This window comes from Neofelis nebulosa, chromosome 6 (genome assembly GCF_028018385.1).
Source record: "Neofelis nebulosa isolate mNeoNeb1 chromosome 6, mNeoNeb1.pri, whole genome shotgun sequence".
NCBI classification, from domain to species: domain Eukaryota; kingdom Metazoa; phylum Chordata; class Mammalia; order Carnivora; family Felidae; genus Neofelis; species Neofelis nebulosa.
In genome coordinates, this window is record NC_080787.1 from 140,047,649 (window position 1) to 140,066,013 (window position 18,365).

Below are 18,365 nucleotides of genomic sequence, written 5' to 3' on the forward strand. Positions count from 1 at the left end.
CTAGTCCAACGAGCTACTACACTTGACCTTTAATTAGTACTATTCCCTGCCGGCTCAACCAGTGGGTGCTGAAGAACCTAATTACAATACATGTCGGAAATTTGTATACACAGAGCCTTCCATTCTCTTCGAGGAAATTCTTACCTTGAAACTAAAGACTGCCTTCCTACAGAGGCTACACAAAGCACTAGGACAAAGAATGCAAACGCTACCCGACAAACAAGAAGTGTGTTTTCTCTTAATCTTTGCCGAGGAAGACAGATGTAGCATTTAAGGTGTCTCTCTCTCTCTCTCTCTCTCTCTCTCTCTCTCTCACACACACACACACACACACACACACAATTTAGGCTTTGTGAAAAACTGGGGCGCATCTCAGTAAAGTTAAATTTTAATTGTACAAACTAAATCTAAAGGTTGAAAGTATGTTAGAGTGTTAATGACTCTAAAAAGCTCTGCGTTACGTTTTGTGCCGATCCGTGGTGGACGCGGCTCTTCCAATTCCCCAGCCCGAGTTCCCCGACCGATCTTGCGTTCCACCCTTCCTGCATCGCTCCCTCCCACGGTCATATGCTCCTGGTGGCATAGTAGCCACGGAGCGCATACGGTTACTGAGCACCCGAAATGTGCTTCAATAACACTGAATGCTTTTTGTACTTTGTATTTTATACTTAATACAAAAAAGTAAAACATCTCCCTAATTTTTACACTGATAAGTTGTTGAAATAGTATTTTTGGATATATTGGGTTACATAAAGTAAATTAAAATTGATGCCACTTGTTTATTTTTACCTTCAAAACCTCTAGAAACCTTCAAATGCCGTTATGTGGCTTGCACTGTATTTCTATTGGAGAGTCCTGCTCTGGGCATGTCATTATCAGTAATTGTAACCGCATATTCTCAATTTCAAGCATTCTGCTCCAAACATCATGTCTGGTCTTTTTTTTTTTTTTTTTAAGGGGAAGGGCTAAGTGAGCGAGGGCAGAGAGAGAGAGAGAGAGAAAGAGAAAGAAAGAAAGCGAGAGGCAGGGCTCACCCGAAGCGGGGCTCAAGCTCACCTGAAGCAAGGCTCGAGCTCACTCAACATGGGACCCAACTCATGAACAGAGATCATGACCCGAGACGAAGTCAGATCCTTAACAACTGAGCCACCCAGGCGCCCATGTCTGGTCTTTCAAGCTCACTCCTCCTCTTAATCCCAATTCTTCATCCCCAATAGGACTGAACGGTCCAATGATCCAGACACCCTTTCATTGTCGCTCTCTCCCCACTCTCTTCACTTCTGCCATGCTCAGCCTATATTCCGTGGTCTACTATCTCTCTCCCATATACCTCAAATCCTTTGAATCCCTCTCTCATCCACAGGCTCACATGACATAACATCAACCAGAATCAAATATACTTCCCCTTATTTGTGCCTGTACTGCATCTGAACATGGCTAAAGGCAACCAACCAACCAACCAACCAACCAACCAACCATGCCAGCTGGTCTCACTCTGGAATCATGACCACTTCCTTTAGGAGCACCTTTTCCTGCTGCTCAACAACCTTAACCTCTTTCCCCACCAGAGTCTACTCTGTGCCCTCTCCTCACACCTCCAATGCCTCCTCGCTTCCTCTTTCATTGACAAAACAGAAACAATCAGAAGAGAATTTCCACACGCTCTCACCATGATCTGCCTGCCCGCCTACTGATTCCGTGCCCATGGATTCTGGCTTCCCTTCTGCTGGTCCCATCTGGAACCAGGTCCTCCACAGGCACACCAAGTCTCACCCCTTCCTGCCTGCAGCAGGAAAGGTTAAACTCTTTCCTATTTCGTGCTATTTATTTTTCCATCTTTCTAGCACATTCCTATTAGTAGATAACTGTGATTTAATTTCTCTCATCTTATAAAAACAACTCTTCCCTTCCATATACTATTCACTCTTTCTTTGAGTTCCATTCCTTTAAAAGCTTTATTTACTGTCTCTAACTCCTGTTCTCTGAGTTTCTTGAGCCCCTTCCAACCAGGCTTTCATCCCTGCCACTTTACCAAAACCCACTTGTTAAGGCCACAAATGACTTCCCTATTTTTAAGTCCAATGGTCACTTCTCAGTCTTCATTGTACCCGACTTATAAGCAAGACCAGATTAGTTGATCACTCCGCCCTCTTGGAAGCACCTTCCTCAAGTGGCTTCTAGAATACCACACTGGCCACTTTCCTCCTACCTCACTGGTGGTACCTTCTTTTTCCTCTGTATTTTCCTATCCCATCAACAATTGAAAGCACCACTGCTCAGTATTTGGGCCATTTTTCTTCTCTATTCTCAGCTCCTTAGATGTTATCTACACATCGATGAATAGCAGGTATCTATCCCTACGTGAAAAATGTAACATGCTCAAAACTGAACTTCCAAAATCTTCCCTCAGATTCTATTCTTGCCACAGTCTTCCCCATTCACAAAACAGCAACCACACCCTTATCTTTCTTTGTTAAAGGCAAATACCTATAACCCATCTTGCCTCTTCATTCCCCATACCCAATCTGTCAGCAAATCCCACTGGCTTTATTTGCACCAGGTCTCAACCCACACTGCTACCACCCTGGTCCAAGTGGCTGTCTTTCCCATGATTACCTAATGGGTCTCCCTGCTTCTGTTCTTTGCCTCCTACAGAAGCAACCAAAGTGATCCTTTGAAGACGCAAGTTGGATCACATCTTTCTTCCTGCACAAAATTTGATGCTGGCCTCTCATCTCATCACCGTAACATCTCTTGTAGCTCTATGTCTCGCTCAGTTTGCTCCAGTCACTCTGTCCTTTGGATCTTTGTGCTTTTTGTACTTACAGTTCGTTACGCTCTTTTCCTAGGACTCTGTAAGGCTCATTCCCTCACCTCCTTCAGATCTTTGCTCCAACCGAGTCCTACCCAGTGAAATCTTCCCCAAACACTTCATTTAAGATGCACAACCAACACCCACTCTCTATTTTCCTCCACTTTTTATTTTTCCATTGCATTTAACATCACTAGCGTACCTCGTATTTCTAATTTGTCAATTCATACAACAAAGATGAACTGAGTTCCTATCACGTGCCTGACATCCCCGACTTGCTGGTAATACACATGAAAATAAAAGACGAAAATCCCTATGTCTTGAATCTTACACTACATCGGACGTGACAGGCCATAAACGGGACAAGTCAGTAAGATAGATACTAAATAGCGACGAAGCTAGGGGCGCCTGGCTGGCTCAGTCCGAGGAGCGAACCACTGCTTGATCTCGGGGCTGTGATTTCCAGCCCCACATTGGGTGCAGAGATGATTTAAAGAGAAAAAAAAAAAATGACAAAGCTGAAGAAGAAACCATAGAAAAGAATAGATTTCTCTTTCTCTTCTCTAGAATGTAAGCTTTTTGAGGATAAGACTGGTCTTCCGTTCATGGTCTTCTGTGACCATAGTGCCCAATATACGGTAGGTATTCAACTCACATTTTCCGAATGAAATACAAGGCAGCTACTCAGTTAATTGGCATATTTTATACTTTTTAAGAACAATAATACCAAATAAGAAAACCGTATCATCCAGGCTGCGATTCAACGGATAAGTGGCTCTAACCTTTGGGAGCATGCCTTCCAATTCCTTAAGCTCAATTTTAAAAAAATCTTTGCGGTAACCGGTATGTACTGGCTCAAAAAAGGGCTCGCTCAGTGTTTATGGATTGCGTGCTTTTTTTCACTCCCAGCTAAGTCAACCAAAGATCACCGCAGCGGTACCGATGAAACCTGTGACCCGAGCGATTCAGAGCTGCCCGGGTGCAAAGGTTGGGGCCCCGGTGCAGGACCATACAACCAGCTAGGGAAAAGCAGTACACTAACCTCTCCGCCGGAAGACACGAGGGATGTGCCAAGCGAGCAAGCTTACGCGACCCTGCGGCAAGTGAGAGTGCGGCCGCAGGTCCCGCTTCCCGCACTCAGCTCTGCCGCTCGGGCGGCCCTCCCAGCGCCCGCACTGCGCAGGCGCACCGAACTCCGGGCCCCGCAGAGCGTAAGCCGCCCGCTGCACGTGACAGCCGGACCACGTGACCAGCGTCGCCGCGACCTTTTCCGCTCCCCAGTGCCTGGGACCTCCCGGTCCCTGCTTGCTTCCGCCTCCGCCCGCTTCCTTATTCCGCTGCTCTCGTCACCCTCAGCTGTCCCCGCCCTCGTCCCCGGAAGATCTCCGCGTCCCCGAGCGCGCCGTTGTTTGTCTCTCGTACGGGCACCAAATAAAGTTTTTTCATTCAAAAGCATTTTTTTTTTTTTTTAAACCCACGTCCCTCCCTTTCTCAGCTCCTCCTTCGCGCTGGCACCGCCTCTCTTCCTGCGGCGGGTGCGACGCGAGTTTAGGCGCCGGCAGCGTGGAGATGATGGCGGGGTCTCCGGCGTCCCTGTCGGGACAGGACGTAGGGTTCGTGTCGCTTTCCTCGCCCAGTCGCCCTGCTCCTCTTCCTGCTCTGTTTGCGGAAAGCCGGGCCTCGCTGTGGTAACCTGTGGGTTACCATCGGGGGAGCTGCGGCGGGCCTCAGGGCCCCGCTCCCCGGCGCGTCTGCTCGCCTTCCTCCGACGGCCGGGGAACGAGGCGGCCCGGGGCGGGGGCGCGCCTGCTGGCTGCGGCTGCCCGCCGGGCTCCGGGCTCGGCTCGGCTTCCCGCCTTCTTCCTGACTGCTGGGAGCGGGCTGCGCACTCCGCCGAAGTCCTGGGGTCACCCCGCCTCCTGTCCTTGTTCGGGCCTTTTAGTGGCTTATGTTTTAATTTGTGTTGTCTTTCAAGTGATCCGATGTTGCTGCTTTTTTACTCCTCATGACTGTCTTGCGAGTTTATGCCTCCCCTGTCCCCTTTCAGGGTGTTGCAGCGACAGAGCTTTAATCATTTTTCACTTATTTAATAAACGCACTTTGGGGGGCTAAAATCTTTTGCAAAAGCTAGGAATCTCAGCTCTATCGAGAAATGTGTCTTCCTATTGCCGGTGAGATTAATTTGTGGTCTCCCTATTAATGCCTGCAGCTTTTGGTTTTCCGCGTCCTGTCACAGATTTCTACATCAAGTTGTGGACGACCGTAAAAAAATACATATTTATTTGTATAAATCGAATGGCCAAATTTATATTTGAGATATAGCCTACTGCAAAATATGGGGGGGGGGGGGGTGCGGGGGAGGAGGAGCTCTTAGACGATATTGACCTTATTCGGAGTGGATGGAGACCAGAGAGGCACCAGTGGCCCCAAATTTAAGCAGGCAATCATTGAGAGTCATGCAAAAATATAAGGAAGGAAGTGTGTGGAACCTTAAATTTTGAGTCCTGGGTTCCTCTGGCTCCACCCTAGTCCTGACCTGGGACTTTACCCTCACAGATGCAGGCCTCTGAGGAAATACTGAGGATATTTAGTACTTTTGACCCTTGGACAAGGTGGGGGTCGGTTGTGGTTAGGGGCCCTGACACCCCTCCTTCTCCCCTCCCTCAGTGGAAAATCTGCAATTTGACTTTTGACTCCTCCAAAACTTAACTACTGTAGTTTGTGTCTGGTAATCTGAAGATACAGATGAACTGATCAGCTATGTTTTGTGCTCTAAAAATGCACAGAATTTCATCGTGTCCTAAAATCTGTCTTTTCTAATGGAATCCTGTGCATTTGCTTAAAAAGTTATTTCTGTATAAAATGATAATCTGTAAATCTTGATTTTTGTAGGTCTAAAATAAAAAATATCTCCCAGTTTTTTTTTTAAGTTCAAGTATGCTCAAGTTTTTCTTCCAGCTTTTTTTGTTCTTTGGCACTTCTTGAAAATTTCTTGATTTTGGGGTTGCGAGAGTGAGATGGTAACATCTTGTTTGAGGGCAGAGTAGGAATCCTTATGCAGGTAGAGAAGAGAGCAGAGAAAACCTTTGAAAAGAAAAAAAAATGGCTAAGGATATAGACTAAGAAAAGTGAGAAGCAGGTTCCTAAATGGTTTGCATTCTTTATGTTCCTCTAGTACAGTAGACGCTCTCAGGCAATTTTACATCCATTGCCTCGTTCATCTTTCCAAGCAGGTGAAGTCAGTAATAACCCTGGAGTAGAGCCTGTTTGATATTTAGGATGATCTTTTTTCTGTCCTGTCCTGTTGTTAAACTAGTTTCTGATTCCAGAAAATAAAAGGATTAGAATGGGAAAGATAAGATTGATGGCACAGGCTCCAGGGGAGAATCTGGGATTAGAGGCACAAAGACTGTTAGCTTTCATGACATGTAACACCAGAGAAGTTTGCCGATTTTCCAATGTCTTAATTTAGTAGTCAAACAAAGTGGCTTACTTTATAATGCTTGTATGCAAAGGGCTTTGAATTCAAATGAGCTGTTCTAGAAACAATGATGGCCAATCTGTTGGTATTAATGCTAAATAATATACTGTGTATGTGGCTCTCTTTTCTAGATCGTTTGCATATCTTACAATTAAAGACAGAATACCACAGATCTTAACCAAAGCTATTGATACATTGCATCGACATAAAAATGAATTTTTTGAGAAACATGGAGAGGTAATATTGTGTTTTAACTTTAATTTTTTGTTAATCCTTTAACAGAAACACAATAGCTGTTTTTTGTCTGTGGTAACAATCATTCCTCCTGAAGATAAGAAGCTTAAACAAAACAAAACAAAAAAGGCAGAATAGATAAGACAGGATAATGTGTGTGCTCTTTGATTTTTAACTTGAGAATTCTGAATATCAATGTTTATATTAGTTTGTAAAAAACAAAATGTAGCTTTGAAGTCTAGTATTTTCTTTCCTTCTTTAGGACCTTAAAAATGTTAACCTAGAGGACTTATTTCTGTATAATATTAACTGTTTGCATATATAAATTATTTAAATATAGAGTATTCAGATATATTTTTGAAATGTGTAAAATTTTTTTTCGTGTTTCTGCAGAAAGGCACAGAAGCTGAAAAGAAAGCAATTTCTCTTCTTTCTAAATTGCGAAACGAATTGCAAACAGATAAACCAATAATCCCCTTTGTTGAGAAGTTTGTTGATACTGACATATGGAATCAGTACCTAGAATATCAACAGAGTCTTATAAATGAAAATGATGGGAAACCCAGGTGGTTTTACTCACCTTGGTTGTTTGTAGAGTGCTACATGTATCGTAGAATTCATGAAGCAATTATCCAAAGGTAAGCATATAACATCAGATAATAAATGTTTAGAGAACTTAATGCTTTTACAAAATTATAGAATGATAAGTTTAAAGATTAACAGTGGAAGCCAGAATTCAGTTCAGCAGATACTAATGACAGTATCGGATATTTCTGTAAATGTTATCGATATAGTAAATTCTTAGCAATTATAACCCAGTTGTTTAGAATAGACATAAGATCTAATATTTGAATAAGATAATATAATATCTGAATAAAAATTCTTACGAAGAGTTTAGAGTAAAACGAATTGTACTGGGACACCGAGGTGGGTCAGTTGGTTAAGCATCCCAACTCTTGATTTCCTGAGTTAAGATCCCAGGGTCATGGGATCGAGCCCTGCATTGGGCTCCTTGCTGAGTGTGGAGCTTGCTTAAGATTCTCTCTCCCAAAAAAAAAAAAAAAAAAAAAAAAAAAAGATTCTCTCTGCCCCCTCCCTCCTTCCCCTTCCCCTCTTTCTCCCCCTCTCTGTCCCTCTCTCCCCTCCCTCCCTCTCCCCTACTTGTGCTCTCTCTCGCTCTCTCTCGCTGTCTCTCAAAAATAAAAATTACTGATCAAAAAATGTTAATATGAAATAATTATTTCTGTAAAAAAACAAGACAGGACAGAGTAAGCATGTTTTGTTTATAAAAATAGGTAATAGATCAGAGTTGATTTGGGGTAAGGAGTCAACAGAACAGTGAATCACTACAGGGTTTTATGTACTATCTTAATTTTTAGGCCTTTTTTTTTTTAATGGCTAGATTAGAAACAGACTTTAAAAGTTAAACACATGTCAGAATCACTTTTTGTAGGCTTGTTTGTACTAATTTATTTCTCCTAGGAAAATTCAGGTATAGAACTGATTTAAAGAGCAGAAGAAAATGTAATGGGGATTATCCTTTTAGCTAGCTAGTTACAAAAATACAGGTTTGCTAACTGAGGAATTCTTTGGTATCTGTTCCTAAACATAGCAAAGGATAATTTAAAGCAATTGATCAAATCAGCACGAATAGTAAAATAAAAAAAATTATTTTGGGAAACATGCATAATTTGAGTCTATTCATTAGCTTTTTCTGACGTAATCTTCAGAAATTATTTTTTCAAGTCACAATTTGTTGTTTTTGCTGATAAGTTTATTTAATTAAAGTAATTATTTTTTCTGACCTCACACCCACTGCTGAATAAGTGTATTTTAGGACTTCTGCTCTAAAAGCAAAAAATGCGCTGTTAAAAATCTAGCACATTGCCTGGCACATGGAAGGCATCTAAACAAGGCTACAGCGAATACTAGGAGCGGCCATGTGCTGAACATCGGCTGTGTTCCAGTTACTTTGCAACCCAGTGAAGTACAGGTATTACTATGTTTCCATGATGTCTGAGGAAACTGAGGTTCAGTGGTATTAATAACTTTTCCCAGGGTTACATGACTAGTAAATGGTACAGTCAGTATTTGACCCTGTTCTGTATAAATCAGCTTAGAGCCCTCATGAAACCATCTTTTTCCAAGTAGTAGATTTGGGTGTCTTATCAAGGACTAAGGCGAGTCTGAAATTCTGGGTGATGGTGTCCTAACTTGGGGAAATATCCATCTTATTAGTCAATACCATGCTGCAGAAGTGTCTGGGTGGCTCTCTGTAGGGAGTTGGTGGAGTTTGGAAGTTAGAAAGGTAAAAGGAATGTGTTTCTGAGTTTGCCTTTGGAGGTAGATCAGGTTCAGAGAATAAAAAAGTCCAGGTTAGAAGTTTACAAACCTGGCTACACGTTTATAACTCAGTTGGGCGAGAAGATTTTTTTAACATGTGGGTTTTGAAGTCATATTAAAATAAACACTGATGATTTAATTTGCGGTGGGGCCTGGGCATCAGTTTTTCTTTCCATACCTCAGAAGACTGCACACCCTGGATTGATAGCCACTGGTCCGGAAACAGCTTGCTAAGAGGAGTCATGGCAAATTTAGCCTTGAGTGGCAGGAACAAAACTAATCTCTCATGGATGTAGACCTTTCCTAAGGTGATCTAAGGTGGCTGGGGCAGGCAATTTGTATCCAAACTCAGGTTTTAGGTCAGTGTAAGGAAGTACTATTCCACAGAAGTAGTAATGAAACCGTTTTTAAACGTCCCAATTCATAGGAGGAATTCCTGCCCTGGGCAAGTGATAGCTCCAGTGACCAAAGAAGGGTCTTAGCTTTTCTAGGATCCCAAAGCACACCTTCACTTTAAGACCTGTTTGTGTTGATTTTGCCTCTTATATTGAAACATACGTGTAGTTTTTTTTGTCAAGATGTTTGGTTTTAGTTTTTCTCAGCGTTAAATAGTTGAATAATCTGCAAGTCTGAAGACAAAATCTCAGCCATATGTGAAATTTAAGTAAATTATTAAGTAAATATACTTCAGATATTGAAAAGTGAGAGTATGGAGAAAACAAGCATTTTAAAACTTTTATTAAAGTAGAATATGGGGGTGCCTGGGTGGCTCAGTCAGTTAAGCATCTGACTTTGGTTCAGGTCATGATCTCATGGTTCGTGGGTTCAAGCCCTGCGTCAGGCTCTGTGCTGAAAGCTCAGAGCCAGGACCCTGCTTTGGATTCTGTGTCTCCCTCTCTCTCTGCCCCTTCCCCACTTGTGTGCTCGCTCGCTCTCTCTCTCTCTCTCTCTCTCTCTCAAAAAGAAGTAAAACTTAAAGTATAATATGCATTCAGAACATATCTTTTTTTTTTTAAGTTTTTTTTAAGTAATCTCTACACCCAATGTGGGGCTTGAACTCAACAACCTCAAGATCAAGAGTTGCATGCTATATGGACTGAGCCAGCCAGATGCCCCCATCCACAACATATCTTAAGTGTTCAACAATCTTTACCAGAACACACTTATGTCCCAAGGGCCCCCATCAAGAGTCCGAACCTTACTAGGACCCAAGAAACCCACCTTATGGCCCCTTTCAGTCCTGACATCACTGCCCTTCATAACATTATTCTGACCTGTGTTGTTTTTGCATGCTTTTAAACTGCATTTAAATGAAATTATATGGGATATACTTTTCTGTCCGGTTTCTTTCATTTAGCATTAATGTTGGTGAGACTCATCCGTATTGTCACATATAAATGTAAATAATTTTCATCGGTACATAGTATTGCATTATATGACTATATCACAATCTGTTTATTGTTGAGGGATATTTGAGTAGTTTCCAGCCTGGGGTTATGAAGAATGCTGCTGCAAACATCCAAACACATGTTTTTAGTGAGCGTATATGTGTGTTTCTGTTGGGTGTATATCTAGGAGTGAACCCCTGGGTCATAGTGTATGCACATATATGGCCTCAGTAGATTCTAAAATAGTAAACATTTTAAAATCAGGAATCAAATGTAAGTGTGTGAGTTTACTCTTAAATACAGGAATAAGGCTTTTTTTTTTTTTTTTTTAATTTATTTTGAGAGAGAGAGAGAAAGTGGGGGAGGGGCAGAGATCCCAAGCAGGCTCCCTTCGGTACTGAGCCCCACATGGAGCTCGATCTCATGACTGCAAGATCACAACCTGAGTGGATGTCAAGAGTTGGACGTGTAACCCTTTTTTTCCCCCAAACTTAAGGCTCATTTTTAAAATGAGGTGTGACTTTAATGATGTGTTAATAAAACACCAGAACAAGGATTGTCAACATTTTTCTGTAAAGGGCAAGGTAGTAAATATTATGGGCTGGCGGGGGGACATGTGGTCTTTATCGCAGCTGCTCAGCTCTATCCGTGCAGTGCAGAAGCAACCACGGACAGTACGTAAATGACTGAGCGTGGCTGTGTTCCTAAAACTTCATTTATGGACGCTGAAATTTGAATTTCACGTGTCAGCAAATAAAACATTCAGAAGTGTAAAAGTCATTCTTCGCTCACAGGTCATACAAAACAGGTGACCCGCACTGGGTTTGCGAGCTGCAGTTTGCAGACCTCTCTGCTTGAATCTGTGCATCCAAGTAATTTTTATCTTTTTTTTTTTTTTTAAGTCACCTTGAAAGACTGATTTATTTCAGCAGTGCTGCCATTGCTAAAAATATCTTTTAATTCTTTGGAACTTCCTTCAGAGCCAGTTTACAGGCCTCAAAAAGAAATTAGTCTCCTCCTTTTTTAGTCATTTTTCATTTTTGATAAAAAAAAGAAAAAGAATCTTTTACTCCATTTGATTTGCACACATCATTCTACTGAAATTGCTCTGAGTGACTTTGGGTTCCAAATGAACTCCAGAGGAGAAAGAGGCGCTGTCACTGACAGGGCGTGTAATAGTGTCCTGCAGGTTCTGAAGAGAATTCCAGAAGTGCTTGAGCAATGGCTGCATCCTCAGAATAAGGCTCTCGCTTCCCAGGGTGACTGACTGGAAGGAGACAGCAGTCATGTGGATGTGTAAATTCTGGTATGTTTTTGTCTTTTTTTTTTTTTTTTTTTTTAAATCAGTTCCACAGCAGTCACATTGTTTTTATCCTAAGGTAGATGATCCAAGGAAAAAGTTGGTAATTTAGAAGATCAGATGATCTGAATACCTTTTACATTTGGTTCTGTGAAGTCTATGATGTTCTTATTTATACCTTGCTGGTTATGTTTCTCTTAGGCTTGTATTATTAGTTGATCTCTCATTGGACAGACAGCTTAAAGATGTAGCCACAGCGCATGTATCACCGCTGGTCAAAGTCAACTTGGGAATAAAAGTTGACCTAAAAAAACACAGGAAACTACATATACGTGACCAAAATTTGTCATTATAATAAAACTTATGTTTGTATTTTCTGATTTCTCTCGAGTAGTTGTTGGGTTCCCACAATACTCTTATGTTTTACTCTCTTGGTGATTAGCACATTGGATTCAAGTATTTATATGCATATGTTTGTAACTCGGAACCCTGCCACATTTAGCACCCAAAAACTGCTAAATTAAAGCAATTATTTTGAATTCTTGTTTCTCTCTCCTTTTGCTCTGGAAACCATACTGGGTGAATAATTACAGATAGAGTCGCTACAACTATTTAAAATTCCAGTAAAATTTTGATTAGGGAACTTCTGACAGTTAACTAAAATGAGTTTGGGGATTTGTTTTTGTGTAATTGGATTAAATTGATTTAGTGTGTATAATTTGATAATTATTTGTTTTTCTGTAATTGATCTGTTATGTGTAGTATCTGTTACCACTAATTTTTGAGACTAGATGCTTCTATCCTCTTTCCTTTAAAGAATTGCAATTACCCAAATGTTAAATAAAAGAAGGTACAGAGTTCTATAAATGTTTCGCTTACGTTTTTCTCCTCTTGTAGTCCGCCAATCGATGACTTTGATGTATTTAAAGAATCAAAAGAGAAAAATTTCTTTGAGTCACAGGAATCTCTCGTTGCTTTGTGTACTCACCTACAAGAGTTGAGAACAACTATCGAAGACCTAGATGAAAATCAGCTGAAAGATGAATTTTTCAAACTTCTTCAGGTAAGCGTGATAATTAATCTCCTGTATTTACTAATTTTTTTTTCAACGTTTTTTATTTATTTTTGGGACAGAGAGAGACATAGCATGAACGGGGGAGGGGCAGAGAGAGAGGGAGACACAGAATCAGAAACAGGCTCCAGGCTCCGAGCCATCAGCCCAGAGCCCGACGTGGGGCTCGAACTCACGGACCGCGAGATCGTGACCTGGCTGAAGTCGGACGCTTAACCGACTGCGCCACCCAGGCGCCCCATAATCTCCTGTATTTAAACAGTCAAAAAGTAAACTGGGATTGATTTAGCAACAGAGTGTGTGTATATCTAGTGTCATTTCAGTTATAATTGATCATTTTTTATCATTTTAGTAATAGTGTTATTCAAGAGATAAAAATCCAGTCAGTCTCTGAAAATGAGTTTTGAAATTTCTTTGACTGGAGATGATGTTAGTGGCACAGGCGTCCTCTGGCTTCGTGGCTTGTGTCATTCTTGAGAGGATACTTCGCAGTCATTTGGTCAGCCTACCCTGACTTGGGCTTGAATGCTGGTTTTGTCACTTATTTGTTGTTGGATCTGAGGCAAGTTACTTAACTTCTCTGAGCTACAGTTTTCTCGTCTGTTAAATAAGGACGGCATCGTATACCTCGTCATTTGACATGAGAATGAAACTAGATTCAGTCCTGTCGGCATGAAGCACAGAGCCTAGAACAGCCTCCTGCTACCATCAGCTGTAAATGCTCAGCTTGTCAGTGGTCTGTTTAATGGGACTTTATTACGTTCCTTCGTCTGTCTTGTATTACATTTTGCTTTTAATTCTCATTCAAAACATCCGAAGATTTAAGATATGTTATTAGAATCAGAACTATTTGAAAATACGTGGTTTTGCACGACAGTATCCCCAGCCCTCATCTCCCAGAAAAAGTCAGAAGCATCCCCAGAAAAAGATGTTATTAGAAAATGCCACGAAAGGAGATAAAGCAGGGCAGGAGAACCGGGGATGGTGGGGGAGATGCAGGGGTGTAGTGTAAAGTGGGGCTGCCAGGGGAGGGCCTCTGAGAAGGTGATGGGGAAAGACCCGAGGCAGGTGAGGACGTGGGTCCCATGCATGTCTAGGGGAACGTTCCTGCCTAGGGACCCGCGGGCGTGTGAGAGAAGGTGCCAGGTGATTCTGCAGGCAATGAGCGGTGAGGCGAGGGGGCTGGAAGGGCCACCGAGGCCTTGTAAGCAAAGGTAAGGACTTTGGTTTTTACTCGCATCGCAAGCACTGGGGAGCTATTGGAGCGTTTTCGTCTGAGGAGTAACAAGGATGAACTCGTTTCAAGGGTTACTTGTCAGGACACACTGAAGGGGCACAAGGAAGCACAGACACCAGGAAGTCTGTTATTAAAATGACCCACGTGAGAAGACATGTTCAATGTCACCAGCATTCTGGAGACACTGTGAAAGCAGAGACCGCAGAGTCCTGGTAAAACTTTGAGGGCAAGCACAGTAGGCTGCGTGATTAAGAGGGAACGGCTTGCTTTGAGTTTGGAAGGAAAGTTGTCAGGGTGTCGTTAAATAATAAGCCTAGTCATCTCCCCCCTTTGGAACTATTCCTTTATGCTGAGCTTTGACTTAAAAAAAAGAAAAGAAAAAGGAAAAGCAGTAGTCACATCAGTCTTTGTCCCTAGCTAGCCCATTGTTTCCAGGAATAGTCCTTGAATATGTCTTTGTCCCATAAGTAATATAATAAGTTGTGAAGAAGAAGGAATACCACTCTTTTCTGTCATCTAGCCTGGCCAAGTAAAGGAGGCCCAACGTTGCCTTCCATTAGCACTCATGGATCACCAGCGGTTTAGCTTCCTACCAGAACCTGAAGGTGTTTTAGTTTGCAGGGAATGTTGGTCTGTTTTTAGAAGCCATAGAACTCTACCCCTGTCCACACAAACATTTCATGCCTGCTCTGTCAAAGAGTGGATGCTGGGCGTGTGATGGTGAGGAAAACAGATAGAACTTGCTATCACAGAACTTGTAATCTTGAGGGAATATAGACAGTTAATGGCACAAATTAGTGTGGAATTACAAACTGGAAGATGGGGTGCAGGAAACATTCAGGGGGCCGGCAGAGACCCTCACCTCCACTGAGGAGTGCTGTCATCGACTCCACTGTTTCTGTCAGGTGGACACTTAACTGTTTGAGCCTTGCACTTAAAAAATCCATTCATTTATCTTTGTGGGTTTTTTTTTTTTAAGTTTATTTATTTTGAGGGAGAGAGAGCATGAGTGGGGTAGGGGCAGAGAGAGAGAGAGAGAGACAGACAGAGAGAGAATCCCTGATGTGGGGCTCGATCACACGAACCATGAGATCATGACCTGAGCCGGGATCAAGAGTTGAATGTTTACCCCACTGAGCCACCCAGGTGCCCCCATTCATTTATCTTTTTAAAATAATATTCTTAGTTGGAACATGCATTTTCCTCTTATTTTGAATCACACAAGTAGAGTTTGTTTTGGCTAACATTTATTGAGTATTGGGTATATTATTTAGACATACTATGTCGATTAATTTTCGCAGTAACTCTACAAGGTAAGTGCTGTTGTTACGTCATTTTTCAGTTGTGGGACCTGAGCCTTAGAGATCATGTGTAATTTACCAATGGTCGGTAATTGGAAATACTGGGAATTGAACCCAGGTCTATCTAATTCCAGAGCCTGTACTCCTAAGCATGTAATTTTAATTAGAGCTTTAAAAAAGAGGGGCTGCATGCCATTTTCTATAAACTAAGCTGGAGTGTTATTTCAGTTTAAAATAGAATGACAGATAATTAGAGTTGGAGAGGTCTTTAGACATCTTGCCCAATTTCGTTATTTTACAAGTAAGAGAACTAAATCCCAGAGAAGTTGCCTGGTCCTAAGTTTTATATAACTAGTAAAAGAAGCTGAGCAGTTTGGGTAGGAGTGGGAGGAGGGAAAAAGGGACTTATTTTTCTCATGACTTTGGATTTTTAAATAAATTTTGTAGCCTCTTTTCACAGTGTATCATATTCTCTTATCTGCAAGATGCAAAATCCTTCTGATTAAGCAACACGGATCGTTAAAATCATTCAGATCAGTTTTTTAAAAAGTTTATTACCTAGTGACCAATTAAATGTTTCATTGTCTTAATCTCGATTATACATCATGATATAAACAATCTTTGCATTATTAGAGAAAGTGTAGATCTGATGGATATTTTGTATCAAGACTGCTGTAGAAGTAAATTTTATGAATAGTTTTAGCAACCCCTTGCCCCACATTTTACATAATAGAGGTTTTGTTGGTTATTCAAAAGAAGGGTAAAACTTGTGTACTTTTTCTTTTTCAGATTTCGCTGTGGGGCAATAAATGTGATCTGTCTCTATCGGGCGGGGAAACCAGTTCTCAGAGAACCAACATAATAAATTCTGTGGAGGAACTAAAACCTTTCATTTTAGTGAATGACATGGAACATCTTTGGTCACTGCTTAACAACTGCAAAAAAACAAGAGAAAAAGCGTCTGTTACTAGAGTAGATGTTGTTCTGGATAATTCTGGGTTTGAACTCGTTACGGATTTAGTATTAGCTAACTTTCTGTTGAGCTCTCAACTGGCTACCGAGATCCATTTTTATGGAAAAACTATTCCGTGGTTTGTTTCTGACACTACTGTCCATGATTTTAACTGGTTAATTGAACAAATGAAAGGTTCTAATCACAAGTGGATGTCCAAGTGTGGGGCCGACTGGGAAAACTCTATTAAAATGGGCAGATGGGTGTACCATGATCATATATTTTGGACTCTTCCTCATGAATTCTGTGTAATGTCTCAGGTTGCTCCTGACTTATATGCCGAACTACAAAAGGCACATTTAATTTTATTCAAGGGTGATTTGAACTATAGGAAGCTGACAGGCGATAGAAAGTGGGCATGTACCATTCCCTTTCATCAGGCTCTGCGAGGGTTCCATCCTGCCCCTCTCTGCAGTGTAAGGACATTAAAGGCCGAGGTTCAGGTGGGGCTGCAGCCTGGGCAAGCTGAACAGCTCGCAGCCTCCGAGCCCAACTGGATGACCACTGGGAAGTATGGAATATTTCAGTTTGATGGTCCGCTCTGACTTGTTTTAGGATGTCTTAAGTTGTCTGGAAAAATCTGACAGTTGCTTGGCATCCCCAGAAAGGCAGTGTGCGAATTGAGTCACGGGGCTGCTCTGCCTGGCTCTGGGAAGCCTGGCTTCTCGGTGCTCCCGTACGTGCACTCTGGACGCTTCTCTCTTCGAACGTTTTGCCCCACGACATTGTTTGGGAGATAGACGGAGTAAGCTAGTTACAGAGATTTACGTTTCTGTTGGCATTTTAGTAACTTATTTCAAGTTCAATGCATAATTTCAAGTGGTACTAATGAACTTATTTTTAATTGGGCAGAAAGTAAAATAATGCGTGAATTCTGCTTTTAAAGTTCGTTAACATTCTTTTAATGCTATGCTGCATGGTATTTACAAGCATGGGATTTTATTTAACTTGTTTGGCACTCTAAAAATAAGGGCTCTGGGAAGACATTTTAAATATGCTTTGAAAAGAGGGATTTCTTACAGCTGTGACATTTGAACGATGGACGTAAAGATTGCTTACCTCATAAGTTAGTTTTAAATTTTGTTCTCCTTGAATTTTATTTCCTTTTAAATACCCTGTTTTATTTGCATACATTTGTATTTTGATTGACCTGCGGAATGGACACTAGGAAACCCAAGATGGAACAGAAACAGCTGGTATTTGAAGAACCGTGGTACCTTTTTACATTCTATTTGCAATGTCCGTGATCAACTGAAATATATTATTTTAACACGTAAGTGTTTTAAATGAACAGATTTTTAGATTGTTCTGCAGTTTAGAAAAAATGCTTTAGATAAAAAAAGATTCTTACGCATTGAATTTGGAGTACTACCAACAAGTTAATTTTTTACATGCTTACACATTTTTTTGGTGACTACTTCATATTAAAGACTAAGTTTCAGGTCAGTTTGCTTTGAAACTGAAATTGGAAATAAACCTGGAAATGTTTTTCCTGAACTGGTATAATAAAATGAATTGTACTGCAAATCTTGTTGGTTTTATTTTTTCCAGTGGGTGAAAGTCAAGGAGGGACAATTAAGTATGAGGTCTAAGAAAGAAACTCATAATGTACATGTTGCCAAAGCAGTTCTTAAATTATGTCACTTATAAATGAGGTTAGTCTAAATGAGGTTATAGTCTATTACCTTGCTAAGTGTTTTTAAAAAGCTATGTCAAATATTTATATAAAGCTGCACGTTTTGAATTTACTCTTACCTACGTGTGTTCCTGTTTTAAACATTAAGTTACTAAAATACCGAGCATAGTATAATTGTAGACACTTGACATGAGTTAGAAAATGAGTCTATTTGTGTTGACTTTATAGCCACAGTGTGGGAAAATGTAATAATCACATTTTCCAAAGCAGTGAATTTTTTTGTTTTTATTATGTTGTTTTAAGAACATGAATTTAGGATTCGTGAGGAACTAGTTCACCCCCTCCTATAAGAGCACAGAAGCAAACGAGCAAGCAAGAAGAGTGGCACGACGGAAGAGCAAGTCGATTCTAGATGGAAGTCTAACAAATGCTTAGCAGGGGTGGGACCCACCTGTAGCTTCACCCGTTGGCTTTTTTAAATTGAAGTTTAGTTGACACACAATGTTACCTTAGTTTCAGGTGTACAACAGATTGGGCCACTCTCTGCTC

At 41.2% G+C, this 18,365-nt stretch overlaps 2 protein-coding genes across 4 annotated transcripts in view; one reads left to right on the top strand and one right to left on the bottom strand.

Moving 5' to 3' along the window:
- Positions 1–4,005, bottom strand: part of RMND1 (required for meiotic nuclear division 1 homolog) — a 47,434-nt gene extending 43,429 nt beyond the window's left edge. The window contains exon 1 of one of the 2 annotated variants that reach the window (XM_058735658.1): positions 3,855–4,005. The gene's annotated coding sequence lies outside the window, so the exon portion shown is untranslated. The remainder of the gene's footprint in view (positions 1–3,854) is intronic. The other variant, XM_058735660.1, reaches the window with a different exon arrangement.
- Positions 4,006–4,290: 285 nt separating this feature from the next.
- On the top strand, positions 4,291–17,707 carry ARMT1 (acidic residue methyltransferase 1). Of its 2 annotated transcripts, XM_058735661.1 has the most exons (5): positions 4,291–4,425; positions 6,425–6,530; positions 6,921–7,165; positions 12,456–12,621; positions 15,958–17,707. In XM_058735661.1, the coding sequence occupies exons 1-5, from the start codon at positions 4,382–4,384 to the stop codon at positions 16,723–16,725; spliced, it is 1,329 nt and encodes a 442-aa protein (XP_058591644.1). In that variant the 5' UTR covers positions 4,291–4,381; the 3' UTR covers positions 16,726–17,707. The 2 variants fall into 2 exon arrangements, with proteins under 2 accessions (XP_058591644.1, XP_058591645.1); XM_058735662.1 differs by lacking the exon at positions 6,425–6,530 and having other exon boundaries at positions 4,304–4,425.
- Positions 17,708–18,365: the final 658 nt, after the last annotated feature.

Excerpts from the sequence above, each read along its gene's own strand:
- ARMT1 (XM_058735661.1), top strand. The coding sequence starts at position 4,382 with ATGATGGCGGGGTCTCCGGCGTCCCTGTCGGGACAGGACGTAGG. Across the intron at positions 6,531-6,920 it reads TTTTTGAGAAACATGGAGAG|AAAGGCACAGAAGCTGAAAA; the intron begins GTAATATTGTGT and ends GTGTTTCTGCAG. Across the intron at positions 12,622-15,957 it reads AATTTTTCAAACTTCTTCAG|ATTTCGCTGTGGGGCAATAA; the intron begins GTAAGCGTGATA and ends TTTCTTTTTCAG.